At 35.0% G+C, this 19,960-nt stretch overlaps 1 protein-coding gene across 4 annotated transcripts in view; it reads right to left on the bottom strand.

Moving 5' to 3' along the window:
• LOC132701726 (protein sickie) overlaps positions 1–19,960 on the bottom strand; it is a 109,797-nt gene that overhangs the window by 58,622 nt on the left and 31,215 nt on the right. For 3 of the 4 annotated variants that reach the window (XM_060669877.1, XM_060669875.1, XM_060669876.1), the window contains exons 2-3: positions 15,176–15,293; positions 10,973–11,025 (exon numbers count right to left, since the gene is read on the bottom strand). In XM_060669877.1, coding sequence (XP_060525860.1) covers positions 10,973–11,025; positions 15,176–15,293 — 171 coding nt within the window. Of the gene's footprint in view, positions 1–8,694; positions 8,802–10,972; positions 11,026–15,175; positions 15,294–19,960 lie in introns of those variants that run through there. The other variant, XM_060669879.1, reaches the window with a different exon arrangement.

Here is a 19,960-nt window from a genome sequence, read left to right as displayed (position 1 = left end):
TGATGTCGGGCAAATAGGCCTCATCTGTGATTAATTAGTTGATTGATATTAAAGAGAAAAAGCTGAAAATTTTGAATTGTTTGATGGTAAATTTTCGCAATTAAAATTAATTGTTGCATATTTACTTTATAACCTCAAATTTGCCCACCCGTTATATTTATTTACCGAACCGGCCAATTTAAAATAAGATTCACATAAAGAAAATAGTAAAAGACAAAATAAAATTAAATAAAACAAAAATAAAACAAAATGAAATAGATAGGTAAAGAATATCCAACCCTAGGATGACAAAAATTGGTTTTCCTAAATATTATTATTAATATAACAGTCGACACCGCAGTAAGAACACATATAACAGTAGCGAGGCATCAACACATTGTTAAACACTATTCAAAAGTCGCCCAACGGAACAATTTCACTGATAGCCTTTCAGTTCTTCTTAAATATTTTTGCACGCTTGCAGCAGTCAAGTTCGTCCGAAAAGCGATTTGCTAGTGCGGCTGATCTAGTAAGAAAATAATTCTGATAGTTTTGGTTTTGGTACGATGGAACTCTGGAAAGATGTAAGTTGGAAAGAAATTTCCAATTCCGAGTAATCGTCGTCCTCAAGTCCTTGGTGCTCCTAAAATGCTATATACCGCAGGAACCTACGCTGCGCTCTTTCTATGGTCTGTATGTGGACGTTATACGAAGGTGACCACACACAGGAACAATAATCCAGGTGTGGACGCATGAACCTATTTATGTTGTAAGTATCATTTATGGAGTTTCTGCTCCTTTTGAAGTTCATTAGTTGGCATTTATTAATATTTAGTTCCATTCCATTAAAATCGTACCGTAGCGATAGGTGATCTAAATCGGATTGGAGTTTTATGCAGTCATCAGCATATTGGACTCTCATATAGAATTTTAGGTCAACAAATAATAGGCAAAATGCTTCATGAAAACATGAGGTAATATCATTTACATAGACATTGAAGAGCAAGGGCCAAGGTGTGATCCTTGCGGAACACAATAAGGTGTGATGTTAACCATTCCAAAAGTTTTCCCTGGATTCCAATGTTTTGCAATTTTTGGGTTAATGATGATTGATGATTTACTTTATGAAATGAATTTGAAAAGTATGTGTAAATGGCATGAACGTGAAACCCCTCTTCCGATGATTCCAGCAGAAAATCTCTAAAAATAAGCAAATTTAGCTCAGTGCAGCGATGGGGAGAAATCCAAATTGTGGTTCGATAAAGCAACCTTTCAGGCCAGCACATAAATAGTCGCAGACTAAACCTAAACACTTTAGGAATACATCTCAGGATAGTAACAATTGTTGACTTGCGAGTTATAGCCGAGTTTTAAAGATTGGTGAAAGATAATATAAAGTGGTCTAAAAAGCATAATAAAATATGGCCGTCACCCCAGACCAGAACTATTGAAATGTACTGAGTCACACTGCAAGTGGCTGATACTTCCGCCATCCTGTGCGAACACTAAGTCCAAAAGATTGTCGTTAACGTTCCTGACTATTACTATATTATTAAAAAAAAACATTACTCTGACTTTTGGGACAACACGGATAGTATGAAAATAATACAAGTTACCATAGTATCTTGTATTTTGCCCACAATATCCAGTGCGCGTCCTAACGAAAGCTCAAAATTCTCCGCCACTTCGAAAAATAAATCACGAAAATAATGAATTTCACGCGGGACTAACCGTCATAACGCCGCATAACGAAATCTGCGGAATTATCATACGTCGAGTAAACAGGACGAAACTTCGTTTATTAGCATGTCAAAGGGGGGGCGGGGCACAAAATGGAAATGCCTCCCCTCCGCCCAGCGTTCCGCATACAATTTTACCCGTTTTGCATTTGAAACGAGAAAAACGACAACAAAAAAAAACCATTCGGCTATGGGCGGGTAGACGAACGCTTACATTCACGGGGTCCTGGACGAATTAACCAGCGTCCTTCCAGCCGGTGCCGACGTCCTGGTGATAGCGCCATATTATCCCCCTTCGTCCTCCGCGGACGAAGACGAAATTTAAATTTATGGGTCTGGGACACGCTCGACGCGGGGCAGCCCAAGTAATTATTGATATTATTGATATTAGATGGCAAAAAACAGCACCTGTTGTAGTGGTTCATTTACAGATCTCTTTAAAGAATGAGTATTATTTCCTGTATTTAAAGGTGGGAACAACAAATTTAAAAATACTACTAGGGCTACCTTTTATATTTCGAGATTTGTAATAAAAAAACTATAAGCTACCAGCAAATATGACTTTAATGTTTCTGAAAATATTCACCCCGACGATCAAGACACGTTTGCATTCGATAAAACCGATCATCAAAGCACTTTTCACACATCGATTGGAACACCTCGAAAACATGCTTTTTAAACGCATCAATCGCTTTTTCTGTTGTTAAAGATCGTTGCCCACATAATTTATTCTTAATGTATGGGAATAAAAATAAGTCATTAGGTGCTAAATCAGGACTATATGGTGGATGGCTCATTGTCGTCGTGGAGAGTGTTTCGTTTTAGGTGGTTTGTTTTTCTAATTTCTAAACAAATGGTTGTGTACCATTCAGAATTGACTGCGTTACCTTTCACAAAGAAACAGTTGCAACGTGGCCAGTTTTCCCGAAAAAACCAGCTACCACTTGTTTCGAGGTGCTTCGCGCACGAACAACTTTTGTGGGCTTTGTCTCATTCTCAAAGACCAAATGCCCAAATCTCATGGTTACATGACGATCCTGAAAAATCAGTTTCCGCACTGCATCTTTGTTTTCTTTGGCAACCACCGATTTTGGACGACCTTCACGAAATTCATCCTTAAGAAAACTACGACCACGACTTAACTCTAAAAGTCGAATTAAGTTCATCGACGCATTGTTGTTTAGCCCTCGCCTAAAGTTGTAAAAAATTATTGCACGAATAAGTTCCGTTTTTAATCGTCACAGTTTTTTTTCATTTATCACAAAAAACACAAACAAAACTCTTTCGCCAAAACCTAACTGAGTACACCTAACCTGAAAATGTCAAACTTCCCAATAAAAAAGTTAGTTGCCACGTGCCGTGACTAGTTTAAGAAAATCCCGTGATATAAAAGGCAGCCCTCGTACAGACTAGTGGTAATACTATGAAAGCGTTGAAAGGCCAACAACAATAAAATATAGGTTTTAGTTTACCTACGTAAATTTTTGACGAATAAGTCAGAATTTCTTGAAACAAGTCAGACTTTTTGACGTAAGTCAAAACTTCTAACCTTATTTTAAGAATGTGGGTCCTTATTGAAAGTTTTTTGTTTTTGTTCGCTAATTGAGTGTAACTCATTGAAGATGTTTTTCGGTAGAGTTAAAAAGTGCAAATACATTATTTTCTGAGAAACAAGTCAGGGTTTCTGACATGTCTCTCGTAAGGCAAATTGCAAATCGAAACGTCCGATAAACAGGGCAAATCAATTTTCAATTCTATTGCAATTCTATTATTTATTCATTGATAAAAAATATTTTAATAGTATAATAATAAAAATTGGCAGTTCTAGGTTTTTTGAAATGAAAGTTATGAATTTGAAACTTATTTGGACGTCACTAAAAGAGGGTGCTAGTTTCATCCCATTATTCAGATAAATCAAATCATATTTTTTTTATCTGTCGATTTCTAATTGAAACATGATGCAAATTTGAAATAATTTTCAATTTTTTCTAGAGAGGGCGTCTAATTCTGTCGCAAAGTAGTTTTTTATTTAATTAAAAGATGTGGGAACTGTAAAAAACAATGTTTAACAATAACAATATTGGTAATGGTAATGAAAAAAACTCAAATTACATAATATTTTTGTATCTATTCGATGTTTTGCAAATTGCACTGTACATCTGATATTTCTATTCGCAATGTCCCTTACGAGAGACATGTCAGAAATTGAAATAGAATTTCTGACTTGTATCACAGAAATTCTGACATATTCCTCAAAAAATTTGCCTTTTTAAACTAAAACTTATTTTTTATTTTTAGTGGGAGGTTGAGGTTTCCACAATAATAATATATATTAACGATCATGGTTTTTTAGGTCTGAGCGGAAATATATTTACTTTTGTAGATGATACTCCTTATTTATTGGAGACACAAAAGTCGATATGTTTCGAAAAATAGAAAAGGATTTTGCAATTATGAGGAGCATACCAATAAACGTAAAAATATGCATCTTGGTACACTTTTTAGTTAGCACACCACGGAATTATGATAATTTCTTAAACTTTCATAAGCAGGTTGTGCAGAGCAATTCTGTCAGCTTCTTTCATGTCAACCACATGATATACTTTGCGCTGGTAAATTCCGTGTCAACTTCTTGTTAAATTGCAAATAAGTTTTGCGAAAATTGTGCTAAAAACATCTCACCCTTCTACAGAATTGTTTAGAAGTTTGATAGCGCTTATGATTCGCAACTGATTTACTCTTTTCAAGTAGATTAAGTATTGGATAATCCTTATAGCTGTTATAAAGATTAACGATGGCGTAATTTGTTTATTCGATATATCTTCAGCTCAGTGGACTATAAAAACAGTTAGACTATGTTAAAATTCAAGAAAAAAATCTGGGCCTATGGGTGGATATACTAACATGCCATTCCAACGACACCATTCTCAAAACATCTCAATTTTCTCTATCTATACTACTATGGATTGCCTAAGAAAGTCAAGTGAAATCGTGACAATGGGGTCCAACCTTAAATTATGTCTATGCGAGTCATTAATTATATCCAGGTTATCATATTCACTACGACTGCTTTAGATTTTATCACAATATTAGATAATATGACAGGATCAGTGACGTCATACGCAGGCAACCCGCGGTTTTATTTGTCTAAAAAGCTTGTACCTTTTGGGGAACTAACCAGTATCAATTCAAGAAAAATCGCTTGTATATAATACAGCATTGTGTCAAAAATTATTAAAAATATTTGTTTGATAACTTTAAAAACGTCCTTCAGTTGATACTTTGCTTTCTACTAACATGTTTTAGTTAGACTTCATCCGGTTACGATTTAGTGTTAGTGAACTTGCATTTTAGATGCAATAAATTCGACGTTGATGTTAGTTCCTCCATCCTTATTTATCATTTACAAAAACCCGGGAAAAACAACCGAAACGTTATTATCTTTTGTTTTAGTGATGGGGCGGTTCGAGCAGGAAAAAACATCCCGCGCTGCGGCAAAACCCGCGGTTCCCGCGGGACCGGTTTATATTCGAGCGGGGACTAATTTATCGTTTTCGCCCGGAGGGGCGGGGGCGAAATGCACCGCCCCCGCCGTCGGACACGTCCGGCCGTGTATACCGACTAATAACCGCCATACGTCAACGGCCACCGTTTCGCGTTACGGGCGGCGGTAAATCGCTGCGGGCGGCACAAATAGGTAATTGTAATACCTAAACCCTCTACAACCACAGTTAAAATATTACTATTTACTATATATTACTATATAGTGACAAACGAAATAGAAAAATGCACGAGACACAGGAATTAGAAATAGAAAAAAAAGAAAGGCGAAATGCTAAGAAAAGATACGGAAGAGAACACGAACAGAGTGGACATCCACATGTCATAAATGAATGCTTCATTTGTTTTTTAACTGAACTAATGAGTGTGAGCGTTTGAGTGAAAATACATACAATAACGTTAGTGATCAGTATTCAGGTATAGTCCAGCACACGATAAAGGCTCATGACTTGCCTGGCCCATCATAAATGGAAAGCCCTCAGTAATGAAAAACGGATTTACAAGGGAAGTAGTTTTATTTTAGTAGTGTCGACACTTTAGAAATTTTAAAATCATTTGAAAATTGCCATTTGTTTTGATCTTACACTCATTGTTTGTCGGAGTTGAAGAAAATTTCGATCACGGAATGAAGGAGAGTACGAAACCAAAAAGAAAGTGTCTTCTAAAAACGTCACGGAAGTCGCAAGGGAGTTAACAGGCAGTCCAAGGTCGACTAGAAAAGAAGGAACGGCGTGACAAAGATATAATGAAAGACGTGGTCATGCAGAGTAGATTCGCAGGCAAAACTGTATGCGAACAAAATCGGATTTGAAGATGAAAATTTTCTTACTACTACCCTGGACCGGTTTGATTGAATGGCCTAAAAATGCCTACGAGCAGATAAAAACGTTAATAACATTGTTACAGTCATGACCATTTATCGTGTGCCTCACATACTCCTAACTTTGATATTTTGAACGAACGTCGCACAAAATTTTGTAGTAGGTTTTCCTTAATTTCAATAGTTATTCTTAGACCTCTTAATTATTTTGAACATTTTAAAAGATGTCAAATAATTTTTAACCATGCGCCATTGTTGACTAGTGAAAATTTCAACCATTTTCGGTGAAGCTTCGTTTTTTCCAAATATCCTATACCAATACCTATATTTTATATCGAAAAGTCAATAAAATCCCAAACATGTTGATTATATTTGTGTGATCGCTCAATTTGTAGCCCTTGCATTTTAAGCTCCCTGGTCGTATAAAACAATGAGTGTATTCTGGACAAACTAAATCCAGACGCCCATCCTGGGTACGTTATGCGAAGAATACTAGACAAAGTTTATTTAGTGTTCGAACCAAAATGTTCATTTTCTATTTGTTGTGATCAAAGATTCTGTTTTTTCATAGATATTTATTTCATCATTGATTATTGCTTTATAGATTCCATTTTTCTGTCATCTTTTCGAATTGAAATTGAAGTGAATTCTATATTTAGAAAAAACAAACATAAGCAACTACCAAATTGGTGGATACTTTGGACACGGAAAATCAATTGACTCTATATACTGGTAACTAATGGTAATTAAAATTATTCCATCTTATGGAGACATAAAAGTATCAGGCAATAATGAGGCCTGAGGTTTCATTGTACCAAACGATCCGTGATTGTTCTTCGATTGGTATGGCCCATTGTTAACTGTAAACACCCTGTAGGTGTTCTTCCGAGTCGTGCCTCGGCGGACAATGGACGGCGACGGTGCCAAGCGGAATTGTTCCGTCGACCCGGGGTCCGGGCTTATATGGAGGCGGCGGGCGACGCCAAAAAGCGTGTGTAACCCATTATTCCTTATTGGGCACCACGTGATATATCTGACCCCGTTGTTTGCCCGCTTTTCGCGGTACGGTACGAACGATCGGGCATATACACTGGCCGGATACCGTATAGGCGTATAGGTTCACATAACAATCCGAATTTCTTTATAAAAATCGAGAAAAAACAAGAAATGCCAGAGGTCGCACGTTTTCACTAATGGAAAATGAAGAAATCGGCCGATAGCAAACTCCCAGCTCACAAGAAGAAAATTACTAAATAGTGGCAAAAATATAAAACAACGAAGAAGGGATCCAATACCATGACACGGACTAAAAAATTTTAAAAAAAGAAACATTCCAAAAGCCACATGGCAAAAAATGAAATAAAGAAATTAAAAAAAAAACATCTATTTCAAAAGTTCAAGCAAAAAAATGGTGATGCTAAAATATGAAAAAAATGAGCATGAGAATCCAGGTTTAAAAAAAGGTTAGTCCATTTGACTAAATTGTTAAATAAAACGCTACCAGGGGACAAATTACTGCTTTTAAAAATTCTTATAATCATTGTGTTGATTATGAGTGATGGTGACAAAAATATAAAACAACAAAGATCAGGGATCCAGGTCCATTACAAAGACTAATAAAATTGTAAAAATTGCAACAAAGAACATATTTTCCAAATCATTCTCTTGTAACGGAAGCAAAAATATAAAATATCCAGGCCCGTGAAATTGAAAAAGAAAGAAACGTTCCAAAAGATACACAAGGAAAAACTACTACTGCCAAAATAAAAAAAAACAATGAGGATGAGGTTCCAGGTCTATAAAACCGAGCAACCAAATTTTAACACAAAACAACATTAATTTAAAAACCTACTACTGAAATAAACTAATAAAAAACAAGAAACAATCTAAAAGCTACAGGGTTAGTAGCTAAAAATTGTGAAAAAGCGTAACACAATGATAATAAGAGTTTAAGTCCATGAGTTTTTTACCGTTTCACATAAAAATGATCGTATAAATTTTTTTGTAGTTTAGGGAAAGGTTAATTTTCGGAAGATATTGTTTCGCGGCGATTTGTTACTAAAAAAACTTACCCCAAATTAGCTCCAACGGAAAAAATGTAACCCAACGGGCAGACTAGACTTGTTAACAAAGCACGAGTTTAAATATGAAAGTTAGAGTCTCTCCAAGATTTTGGTCAATTAGTACAACAAATTGAATTAAATATTTTATATTCTGCGATTTTGTCCTATAGAATTGGTCCACAGAGGATGCTGAGAATCTTAAATAACCGTTACGACGTTTTACAGCATAAGATTCAAAATGTCTTTGTAAATTTGCCCAACAGAAAACGACCGAATATATGTTGAGCGTTTTTTCGGTCGGGGCGCGCCACTGATTGACGAAAAGATGATTACTGGAACAAATCAGAGATTCGACCTTGAAACGCGAACTAACCCATGCGAAACCAACGGACGACGACCAATTGCCAAGCAATTAAAGTTTAGTTACGGAACGGCGACGAGAAAATAAACTTAAAAAAAAAACACCACTCCCCCAAAAAACTTTTTTTGATTAAACCAAAAAGGACATGGGTGATTAGAACTAGAGACTCACATCTATGGGAAGCAGTTCCGATAAATCACAACACGCGCGTCGCGCGAAAACCTTTGGCCCGTTAAATCACGCGCGTCCGACCGCAAAGCTCTCGCGGACGATGTTCGACTGTTTCCGCGGGTGGTACCGTCGCGCCGCCGTCGGGTACCGCGAGGTCCCCACCCACAAAAAAAAAACGCGGGGGCTCTCTGCTTATCATCGACCAGAAATCCGCGCGACGGAAAACTCGGACGGTGCCAGGTCTGCGTGTCGCGCGGGCCACTTGGAGCACGAGGGCATCAATACTCTTTTAAAGCAAAGTTTTCGTAAAATTCATCGAAGAAAATAAGTGGTTTCTGTGTGATGGCGCCAGAAATATAATTTTAAATTATTTTCGAAATTTGCAGGATGGATGGATGGAGAGGCCTGAGATGATAATATAAATGTATAATTAAATGTATACATAGCAGTATTTTTTATAACTCGAACTCCTATCAAAAAATTAAATTATTTGACATTTTCAAATAAATCTTTGTTAGAGCGCATTTTTCTAAACGCTAATTTGGGACATGGTAAGGCATTGTATGGCTTGTAAAATGGCAACACTTTTAATGGTAACTTATAATTTATGAAGACTTGATGGAAGTAGATATTGATGTTTACTTAATTTTGATTTGATGATGATGTGCGTATGTATTATGCGTTCAAAAATATCTACTTGTAATTTTACAGAATTCATCATAAAATTTTAAAAATTTATTAGACATACGAGGAATATAAATATTGCAATATGCACTTTAATGATCAGGAAACTAAATAATTAAATAATTTCAGTTAGATATATAAAAAAGTTTAAAAGAAAAGAAAATAGATAGATCAATAAAACATTAGGGAAATCCACAGGCTACTGTAATACTGTAATACTGTAATACCGTAATACTATAAATATAAATTTGTCAGTTTCAGTTAAGCTCTGAAGAAGTCAGCAGGATGATGGTGGCACGTCAGCAAGTTCGGTTCAACAACAATATTAGTATTCTTATTATAAAAACGCATTTCCTGCATATTTATTTTATTTTTATAAAGGAGTGGACGGGATTGAATTATCATTACCATTATCATTCTTCTCAACTAAATCTAATGAAAAACTTATGCAATGACGTTAAAAAAAAATAATATCAATTTTATTTCATGTTTTAGAATTTTTTGGTCTCTTGCAATTTTTTCATAAAAGTGACAAGTTCCAAATAAAAAAATAAAATGTGAATCATTGCACATTAGATATTAATATGGTGCTGTCAAACAGTTATATTTTGTTACATTTATCAATTATCTTCTAAACAATTAAATTTTAAAAATAATTTATTAAAAAAAATTTCTGAAACTAATTGCTCCATTCATGCGAAAACTTTGATTAAATACCTTCTTTAAAAACATTTGATTTAAACAATGTAAATCAAATAAAAACAGAATAATTGCAAGACAAAATTACAATTTTAAAAATCTCTCACTTCTTTTTATTCAATAATTTTTTTATCTCATTATGCATTGCTTTAGAATTTGTATTATTTGGAAACGTTAAGGATTATTCAAAAATTGCAGCAGACAAAAGAGTTTCTAAATTAAATTAAAAAAAAAATTGTTGGGTTTTTCTTTAAATTTAGTGAAGCAAATGATGATAGGGGTATTCTAATTCAATCCCATCGACTCATTTTAAACAAATAAAAAAAATATACAGAGTGTGTTTTTATAATATTAATACTTCCGTAATATTTTATTACTTAATCTATTTTTAGGATAAAAAAATAAAAGCAATATTTTTAACATATTTTTGGTTGACATTTAACTAATTGACATTTCTATAAGAAACTGCAACTTATTTTAAAGAAGGAATCAGACCCTTAACCTTTTTGTATTTTTTAGAACCGTCGAGATAAGTAGAGATAAATTCAAACAACTTTTATCTCAAATTATTGGTCAGTTAAATAGATTCTGAGCAAAAATTTCATTCTATAATAAAAAGGACACCCTGCGAATATATTATATCATAGCTGCTGCTGATTTATTTTATTTTTGTCAAACCACTATGCGACGACGACGGCTTAGGGGAGCTTGTAAAAGGGGGGGGGGCGGGAAAACGATATACCTTGGTCGGGGGTTTATTACGCGCGACGGCTAATGGGACCCTTTTTCATTAGGTAGAGTATGACGCGCAAAGCGGAAAAATGGGTTATCGCCGACGATTTTAATAAACTCGGAAAGGGACAAAGAAGAAAAAAAAAAACACTTGTCCACTTACCATTTGCGACGGCGACTTGGGTTTGCGATTAATGTCGGCAATTTTCTGGAGGGCTGAAATGGAAAAAAAACGAAGGTTAATTAGATCGTTTTTGAGTGTTAGTAATCGTTCAACTCCATTATTGCTCATCCGTTGACAAAAATGAGGAACGCAAACGGTACTCAACCTTAATTTCTTGAATACGCGAGGCATTTCGGTTAATGTAAATAAAGGAAATTTATTGTCCACGGCTAATTTTAATACGGTCATCAAACCGACTATATATATTCATTAAACCGCTTTCGTAGTGTCTATTATAATGCTCGTTTCAATATACCAATTGAATATTAGATACCACAAATGTGGGTAAAATTAATATATTAGACAGTTAAATACGAGTTAATCAGTTGTAAATGCCATCTCAGTTTTGATTAGTTTGAGTAGTAATGACATTCATAAATTAACGGTAAAAAAAAAATATAAAAATATAAATGTATTATTAATAAGTTTAATTAAATTTTTGAACGTTTTAATGTAGTGAAGTCTCAGGAACTGTATGCGACAAAAACAATAGATTAAACATTTGACTGACCCTTCGCGGTGGCTCCTAACAGTGTGAAAGGTTTTGGTTGGTGGGCCGTTTATCTTGGGACATTACCCTTATCTCAGAAACTGCAGGGAATGGATCCAAAAATTAAATACGAAAATTAAAGGGGGGAATTACAAACCTTTTTTTTTTAATTTTGTATATTCAGGATGTTTCATTTTTCGTGTTTTTTGTGTTTCATGTTTCAAATTCTATACAAGATTCTATAATGTCCTATACCTAAGTCTAACCGTTTTTAACATTTTTATTTTTATTTTTGTGGAAAATGACGTAAAGTATTTGCCAAGTTCTTCATTCGGAAGCATTTATTGTTTCACTCGAGTAAGTTTTGTTGTATTTTTACAATCTTGTCATATTTAGCATCAAAAATTAAGCAAATTTTATATAAAGTTGTATGTCCCTAATATTTTTACCTTTTGAAATATTTCCTTTTAAACATTTGTCTATCACAAATAATATACTGTTGCCTATAAGTTATATAAGTGCTAGAAGGCTGTTTGCGTATTATGTTTACCATAGAGGAAAAGATTGATATAGAGTTACATCAAAACCGGACCCTGACTCTTAAAGATTAAATTAGAAAATTTTCATTAAGCAAACGCCCAAAAAAAAAGATCTTCGCCAGGATTTGCACTTTAGAATATATGGAACTGTGAAGAAACAAAAAATAGACGTCGTCATATTTTGAATAATGAAGACAAACTTAATATTTTGTTGCACTGAAGTTTTAACCCGAAATTCGTCTTTAGATCTAGATGTCAAAAGAACGACCAACTGGAAGCAACAATCTTATGGAGAGACACTTTTCAGGAAATATAATTGCTAATATTAATAATAATAAGAATAATAAAAAACAAATAGAAGTTACAAGTTCGGGTGGAACTTGTGTCAAAGGATTTGGAGGTTCAGAGGTCCAGTATTTTTTGAGGAGAATGTTACTGAGAGCTTTTAAATATTATCCATATCTTTGTTGCAAAGGAAGTGCCTGAAATGGGACGATGAAATTTAATTTGGATAACTGGATGGCGCTTCTTATTACAGAAGTCGAGAAATTAGCACCTATTTAAATACACACTATAGCGAATGGATTGGGAGAGTGGTAGTTACGCCTGGCCTCCAAGGAACAACGACTTAACTAACATAAATTTTTTCTATGGGGTACACTTGAAAATTTAGTTTATAAACACAATCCGTCAACGTCGGATAAACGAAGGTTAGAAATGCCATTATGTACTTAAAAACCCAAAATATGTGAATAAACAAGGAATCTACGTAAAAAAATATATCCAGATCAGTTTGCACCTTTTCGATAAGCTAACGCATAACCTGCTATCTTACTTTAATTTAAAAATCCAACATTTCCGTTTATAAAAAAAAATAGTCCTTGGGTCACGAAACCCGATGATCTCTGAAACCCATTAAAAATTGGACACACTGTACAGCGCACACTTTGACAAAAAGAAAATTTAATGGATTAATATTCCCTGTGAATGTGTAAACTAACCGCAGTTTTTGCTTGTTGCTATAATGACGTATTCGAAATCACGGGTGATGTTCCATGTTCGTTATTTCCCCTTGCAAATGAATGGACTAATTTTTATTTGTAAATGCTTAGCCGTTATTATTCTTGTGAGCTACACGCGAGCGGGGCAGCAGGAAAACGCGGGCCGTTATATACACGACGCGCCCTTGTAGACGACGCCCACCGCAGTCACCCATTCACGTAGGATATAGCAAGCGACCGAATACATTAGCCCACACGTGTGGACGGGAGGGCATTGTCTAAACGGCGACGCTTAACGACTGTTTTTTTCCGTCTGTCCGCCATTAAACGACTCGATGATTAAGATATCCAGCTCGATGGCAGCGTGCCTGAGAAGAATAGCGGGCGAAAATGCGACTATCGACCCCGATCCAGGAAAAATATTTTTCTCTATGTGGTTTTCAAACTGAGGTTGAGGAACCAGACACCACCGCTGCATATTATTACGTACGAGGGCTGCCTTTCATATTTCGCGATCAGCGATAAGCAGCAGTCGACTGTTTGGATAGTCTGTTTTTTCAGGAAAACTGGCCACGTTGCAACTGTTTCTCTGGTGAAAGCTAAATCAGTCAATTCTAAATGATACACAACCATTTGTTTAGAAATTAGAAAAACAAACCGCCTAAGACGAATCACTCTCCACGACGACAATGCTAGTTCTCACCGATCAGTGCATTGAGCATTAAAAACCTTGATTTAATGAGCCATCCACCATACAGTCCTGATTTAGCACCTAATGACCTCTATTTATTCATATACATTAAGAAAAAATTACGTGAGCAACGAGTTTTGATTTTTTGATTGATGCGTTTAAAAAGTATGTTTTAGAGGTGCCCAACTCGATAGGGAAAAGTTCTTTGATAATTGGTCTTATCGAATGCAAAAGTGTATTGATCATCAGGGTGAATATTTTGAGAAACAAGAAAGTCATATTTGTTGGTAGCTTATAGTTTTTTATTACAAATCCCGAAATATAAATGTAGCCCTCGTATTTGGATGTTTAAAAGCATGGATCATGGAATTAATCAACTATTTTTCAACCATTTTGGGGAAAAAAATTCATTAGTTTTGGTTAGATACGGCTTGACAATTTGATGCTATATCATGTTATGAAGTAACTACATCTTACTACCGCATACAGACTGCTTACAAAATGAAACACATTTTACAAAAAAAAAAAAATGTAAATTTTGCTCGGTTTCTTAATGCTAGAGATTTATAAAATGTAAATTTGCAATGACAGCGACCATTAAATAGCGTGGACAACTTATATCGTAAAGTTTAGATAATAAATAAACAAAATACAGTTTTAAGGCTTCCACTGTATATTTAATCTCATTGAACATGTTTGGCATCAACTGAAATCTGCCATTCGTCGCAACAATGTTTTCCCCGTGTTAACTCCAATGTCCTCAAACTTATAGAAACTAAAGTTTTTAACATCCCTCCACAAAGTTGGGCAAATTCTGTTAAACATATAGAAAAAGCAGAACAATCGTATATCCATATTGCAAATATTATAGAACAAATAATAATTAGAACAGGCGATGATCGCGATCGTGATACTGATATATTATGTGAAAATTTTTAAGTAATTTAAGTATTTTGGATTTAAACATAAATACATACATAAATAAATAAATATTGTTTAGTATCTTTCCTAACAAAACCCCAAATAATTAAATTCTAAGCAAGATACGAACCTGTTCGGCTATATTTCATTCTTACAGCTTGCCCGGGTCTTTTGTTAATTCGTATCAGTTAGTCACTTTCTTATATCTATGAACAGACTTTACCATAAGTCTACAGCATGCCTTGCTACAAATTTCGCACAAATTCAATGATTTTTTCCACGTGACATGCCATGTCCCAATATTTTATAAATATAGATAGTTTAGAAAATAATTTCCAATATTTTGTTTGGCGATTTATTTAACACTCTTTTCTCCAAATTTCTAAGACCGCGCGTTGTTGTCAAATGTAAATGTACCGCTGACCATCCGCGCTACTTTTGGTGGCTGATGGATCAAAAAGCGATGGTAAATGTATGAGAACAGTGGCGTCTCGTACTTACTGACAGATTCGATGACTTCCGCGAGGAGGACGCCGTCGCTGCAGTCCGCCGCCAAAGAGTTGACCCGCTTTTTGCTGCGCGCCTTCTCCAAGTAGTGGTTCGCCCAGTCGGTGTATATCTGAAACGCGAGCTTAAGTTTACCGTACGGGAAAAATCAACCCTCTGCCCTCCTAACCGAGTTTTCCGCCATCTGCCGCACTTGCGGTTTGGCCGCCATCTTGGACGGAGGGGAACGTGGGAGAAAAGGACGACAGCGAGAAATTAAACCCCGAAACGGAATTATTCGCACTAAAACAATTTGACGTTGGACCCTCGTGGATTTGTGGATTCGACAACAAAATTGTAGTTAGCGCACGTAATTTTGCCTTTTTTCGTTTTGTTTTAAATTTATATTTAATAGACAGGATTATCTCGGATCGACGTGTTAGAAAAAAGAGGCAAATATTGCACTTGAAAACGACAGTTAGCTCGTAACAGGTCTTCCACTTACTCGTTGTGTTTATTTTATTATTAGCGATATATTCTTACCGGAATTATTTAGACATTATTATGGTGATTAGATTCGTATAAAATAAAACTAAATAAATAATATTTTAACTAAAAGAGTGCATACATCCAAAATCAAAATATTTTTTTAAGATTAAAAAAAAAAAGTAATTAGTCAAAAAACAGGAGTACGTATTTTTTCAGAAGTATCATTTCAAACAACTTTAAATACATAAATAATATTTAATTTCATTTAATATTTAAAATTAAATTTTTGAAGAAGCTTCAATTTTCTTTTTAAATAAATAACCAAGTTAACGTGTACACCACCAAAAAATATTTGGAAAGTTTCCCTTCTACATTAAAGCTTTTTCGACCTTTAGACTTAATTGTGGGTGTGTCCCAATCGAATCTGTTCCCCGAACCTCCAATAAAAGTAGAATTTATGGAAACTAACCCTTTAAGAAGAAAATGGAAAAGAATGAAATAAATAGTTAACCTATTTATAGTGCACTAGAGCCTAAGTGGTGGAACGCGTGGTCGCCATCACCAGGCTGTGCAACAACTAATCCTGAAGGTCGAAAAAGCTTCAATATCTTTTTGTTTTCTGTTCGGTCGAATCTCATATCCCAAAACTAGAAATATTTATTTTCTATTTGATTTAATAATGTACATAGCTATAGATTATAACGTCACAAATACAATTGATAAAGAAAAACAACATTAAAATTAATAACCACTTGGTTCAAAAAAGGGTAAACGATTGAAATGATTTTCCGAAGAATCCATTCAAGTACGTTTTTTAGAATTCATTCTCTCAATCTATATTTATTGGGCATTACATGCCGCGAGTGCGAGTGCATTTGGTTAAGACAGCTCAAAAAAAGTGCGTGACCCAACTCTCTGGAAAAGTTTTTATTTTCGGGATCTTTCCTGGAAGTGGGCCAAACCACATCTGGAACACCTGTTTCTCATTTAAACCGGGCCATTTCTCGGTTCATTTAAAAGGATCATAAAAACTATAAAAGCACTCATGCCGACCGAACTTGAACGAAACAAATTGAGTTTTCAATAACTGTATTTATCATATTAATAGTCGGTCGAGCGGCGAGCTGCCTGGATCAATCATCCCATATTGATTCTATACTTTGCAAAGCATTCCATGGATTTGTAAAACGTAAAAGGAGATAATTTGCTAGTCTCAAGTCAATCAGCCCATCATCATTGGTGCTGTTTTGCAAAAATCTACAAGTAGAAAAGCCGCATTTTATTTTTTTGTTTACCTTGATATCTCTAAAAACAAAAAAGCAAAGGCATCGATGTAGAATTAGAAAATATACTGTGCCGTATTTGAAAAAAAAAAGTTTTAAATCTTTGAAAATTTTAACTAAACTATTGAGATCAAGTTCAAGGCCTACTGACGATTTATTTAAATTTGTACATAACTTCATGGTTGTAATAATGAACGTATTATTATTTTTTGTTATAAGCAGGGTGGGATTTTCAGGCGCCCCCCCATCCTAAAAAGTACGAAGTTTCCCTCCCGGTTTTCGCGTTTATTATTCGCCACGCGCCGTCGGTCCAATTAAAACGGAAACCTCCGGTATATGGGATAGGATCGCATGGCCCGATAAATAATAACGCGCTGCCACTTTAATTATGATTTAAAAGCAAAGCCCTGCGGCTGTATTTATCGCGGCGGACAGATGGTTTCTGTGAACGGAGCTGCAATACGATCCGCTGATATCGTCGCCGTTTTTCTTCGAGTCGACGGACCAGCAACTTCACGGAAAAGTGGAGGGGTGGGGGTGACGTGCGTATTGTTTAGGTTAGAAAATGGCGCGTTATTAACCAGCGTAATTAACCCCCGTAGAGCCGGGAGACGCTCGTCTCCCCCTCAACGCCACGCTTTCCCCAGCGCATATATATAGGGGCGGGAAACGAGAGGAACTATTTTCGGAGAGTTTCCACGCGAGCGGCTCCCCAAACTGCCGGAAACGGACGTCACTGGTGCACGCGATATTTTTGAACTCGCGTCGCACAGATTGCGTTAACGTCCGACAAGGTTACGGGTATGCCGCGAGATAACGCTCACAGTATCAAATATTTTTCAACTTGTTTGTTGTCGCATCTGCATCGTGGGGTATTCTACGTCCCGCCACCAAAAAACGTCGCGTGCGATGACGAAAACCCACCCCTACAATGTACCGTGCGTTCAGTTTATCTTGATAACATTTTAATTGGCCGTAACTGTATTGTTTTTAGAGATCAAGGTAAACAAAAAAACGAAATCTAGGGTTAGTAGCTCAGTTCTTTTCCAAGTGACGTATAAAACAAAACACTAGCCATTTTTTGAGATATTTTTTAAAAAATTGTATAGGTGAATATGTGTTTAATAGAATATCTTATTCCGATTGCAATGATGTAACACAATTTATATCTGTCAGAATAATTTTTTGAAAAACATTTTATGGACCGATGAAAGTTTGTTCACCGCAAGAAAGGGTTCTAATAAAAAAAAAAGCGATATTGGCCTTTCAATCATCCTAGACACGAAATAAAAACCCAGGGGTACCAATCAATTAATGTATGGTGTTGTGTCATAGATTCGAGATATTTATAGATCAAAAGTTAACTGGAGATCATTATTTCCATCCATCTCTTAGAGCACCATATAGAACAATATATAGGAGATTTATCCCTAAATATATCAGCACTGATTATATGGCAGCAATTTTCTTAATATGGAATATCCCAGGGGTCGGATAGGGAACGGCGAAACTATGAATTGGCCAGCCAACAGCCCCGACTTATGAAACTTATGAACTTATGAAAAAAATCACGTGCACAGAACTCCTTGTAATAATGTTGTGGACTTAGGTAAATGATTTCACAGTTAAGAGACAATCCGGAAACGTTACCAAATGCGACACATCATACAATTGAGAGTATATGAGAAATGTGTTCAGGAAAATTGTGGTTACATACAGCAGTATTTAGAATAGTTAAAGAAATTTGTACTTTATTTTGTAAATACTTTTTGCTGCTGCAATCAGTCACAGTCACTCTTTTAAATTATATAAAAATTTCTTATTTTTGCCGATTTCTCAAAAACGAGTGGACGTAAATATAAAGTGCGTTACATCGTTGTAATCTATTAATTGTAATTCTATAAGACATAAATAATATACATGCTGTTCCATTTGAAAAAAAAATATGATGTAGACTTATATGTCAAAAAATGGACAGTTTTTGTTTTATATGTCACTTGGCTGCTAACACTACATTTTGTTTTTTTGTTAATCTTGATATCTCTAAAAACAAAAAAGTTAGAGCCAATTAAAATGTTTTCAAGATAAATTGAACGCACGGTACAAAAATGCCGGTAGGTTAAAAACATTAAGGTCTTTTAATTTTGATAAAAAAAAACATGTTGAATATTTAACAAAGAGACGTTGAGTATATTTAACCAAGGACATATATTAAGAGATACCTTTAACTTTTCAAGAAATTTTAATAAATATAAATAAATAAAATTAAACTTAATGAATGTAATGTATTCAATACAAATATCTGTTGCTGCTTAACAAACACTTTGTTAAATATGATACTAACCTAATTATGGTAATTGTGAACAATAGCCACAGATTGGTTTGCAAAGAATAAATTAACAATAGGCTTGCGTTTAAGACAACACCGTTTCAAGACGAAAAAATTGATAAAGATACCATCAACCCTGAAACATCCTATATATGAATGTTTACTGTTTCCTTTTAACAATAGGAGTTTGTCTGATAAAATAACTGTTTTTGACATTGACAAAAACTACATACTGTTATAGATAACAGTTTCATCATCAACATCAATCAATTATAAACAAATTTTTGTTAAGCCAACTGAATAAAAATCATTTAATGAACTAAGAATGTCTTCTTACAATGCAAATTTTTCTCCGTTTTAAAAAATCTTCACCCAACAGAAAATTAAAGAGCCGCCGTAAAAAAAATGATTTCTTTAATAAACTGCGCTTTGTTTGGGATCAGACACACATGTTAGTCAAAAATGGGGACCTAAAAAATTTCTATTTCGCTCAAAATTATTAAAATTTATCCCCGCGTGGGTGCGTACGCGGGGAATAAGAACCCTAAGGCACAAATTTCATCCGAAATCTTTTAATCTATAGCAACACAAAAGAATTCTTCGGCGGGATATAGAAAACACCAAGAAACAAGGTTGATTGGAAACGCGATTGAAAAGCTCGAGGGTTGTTTCGATTTAAAAAACTTGGGACCCTTACAA

The sequence above is a fragment of the Cylas formicarius genome, unplaced genomic scaffold (assembly GCF_029955315.1).
Source record: "Cylas formicarius isolate icCylForm1 unplaced genomic scaffold, icCylForm1.1 PGA_scaffold_5__7_contigs__length_24384050, whole genome shotgun sequence".
NCBI classification, from domain to species: Eukaryota; Metazoa; Arthropoda; class Insecta; order Coleoptera; family Brentidae; genus Cylas; species Cylas formicarius.
Note: the sequence above shows the minus strand (reverse complement) of the source record. Positions and strands in the feature narration are given on the sequence as shown.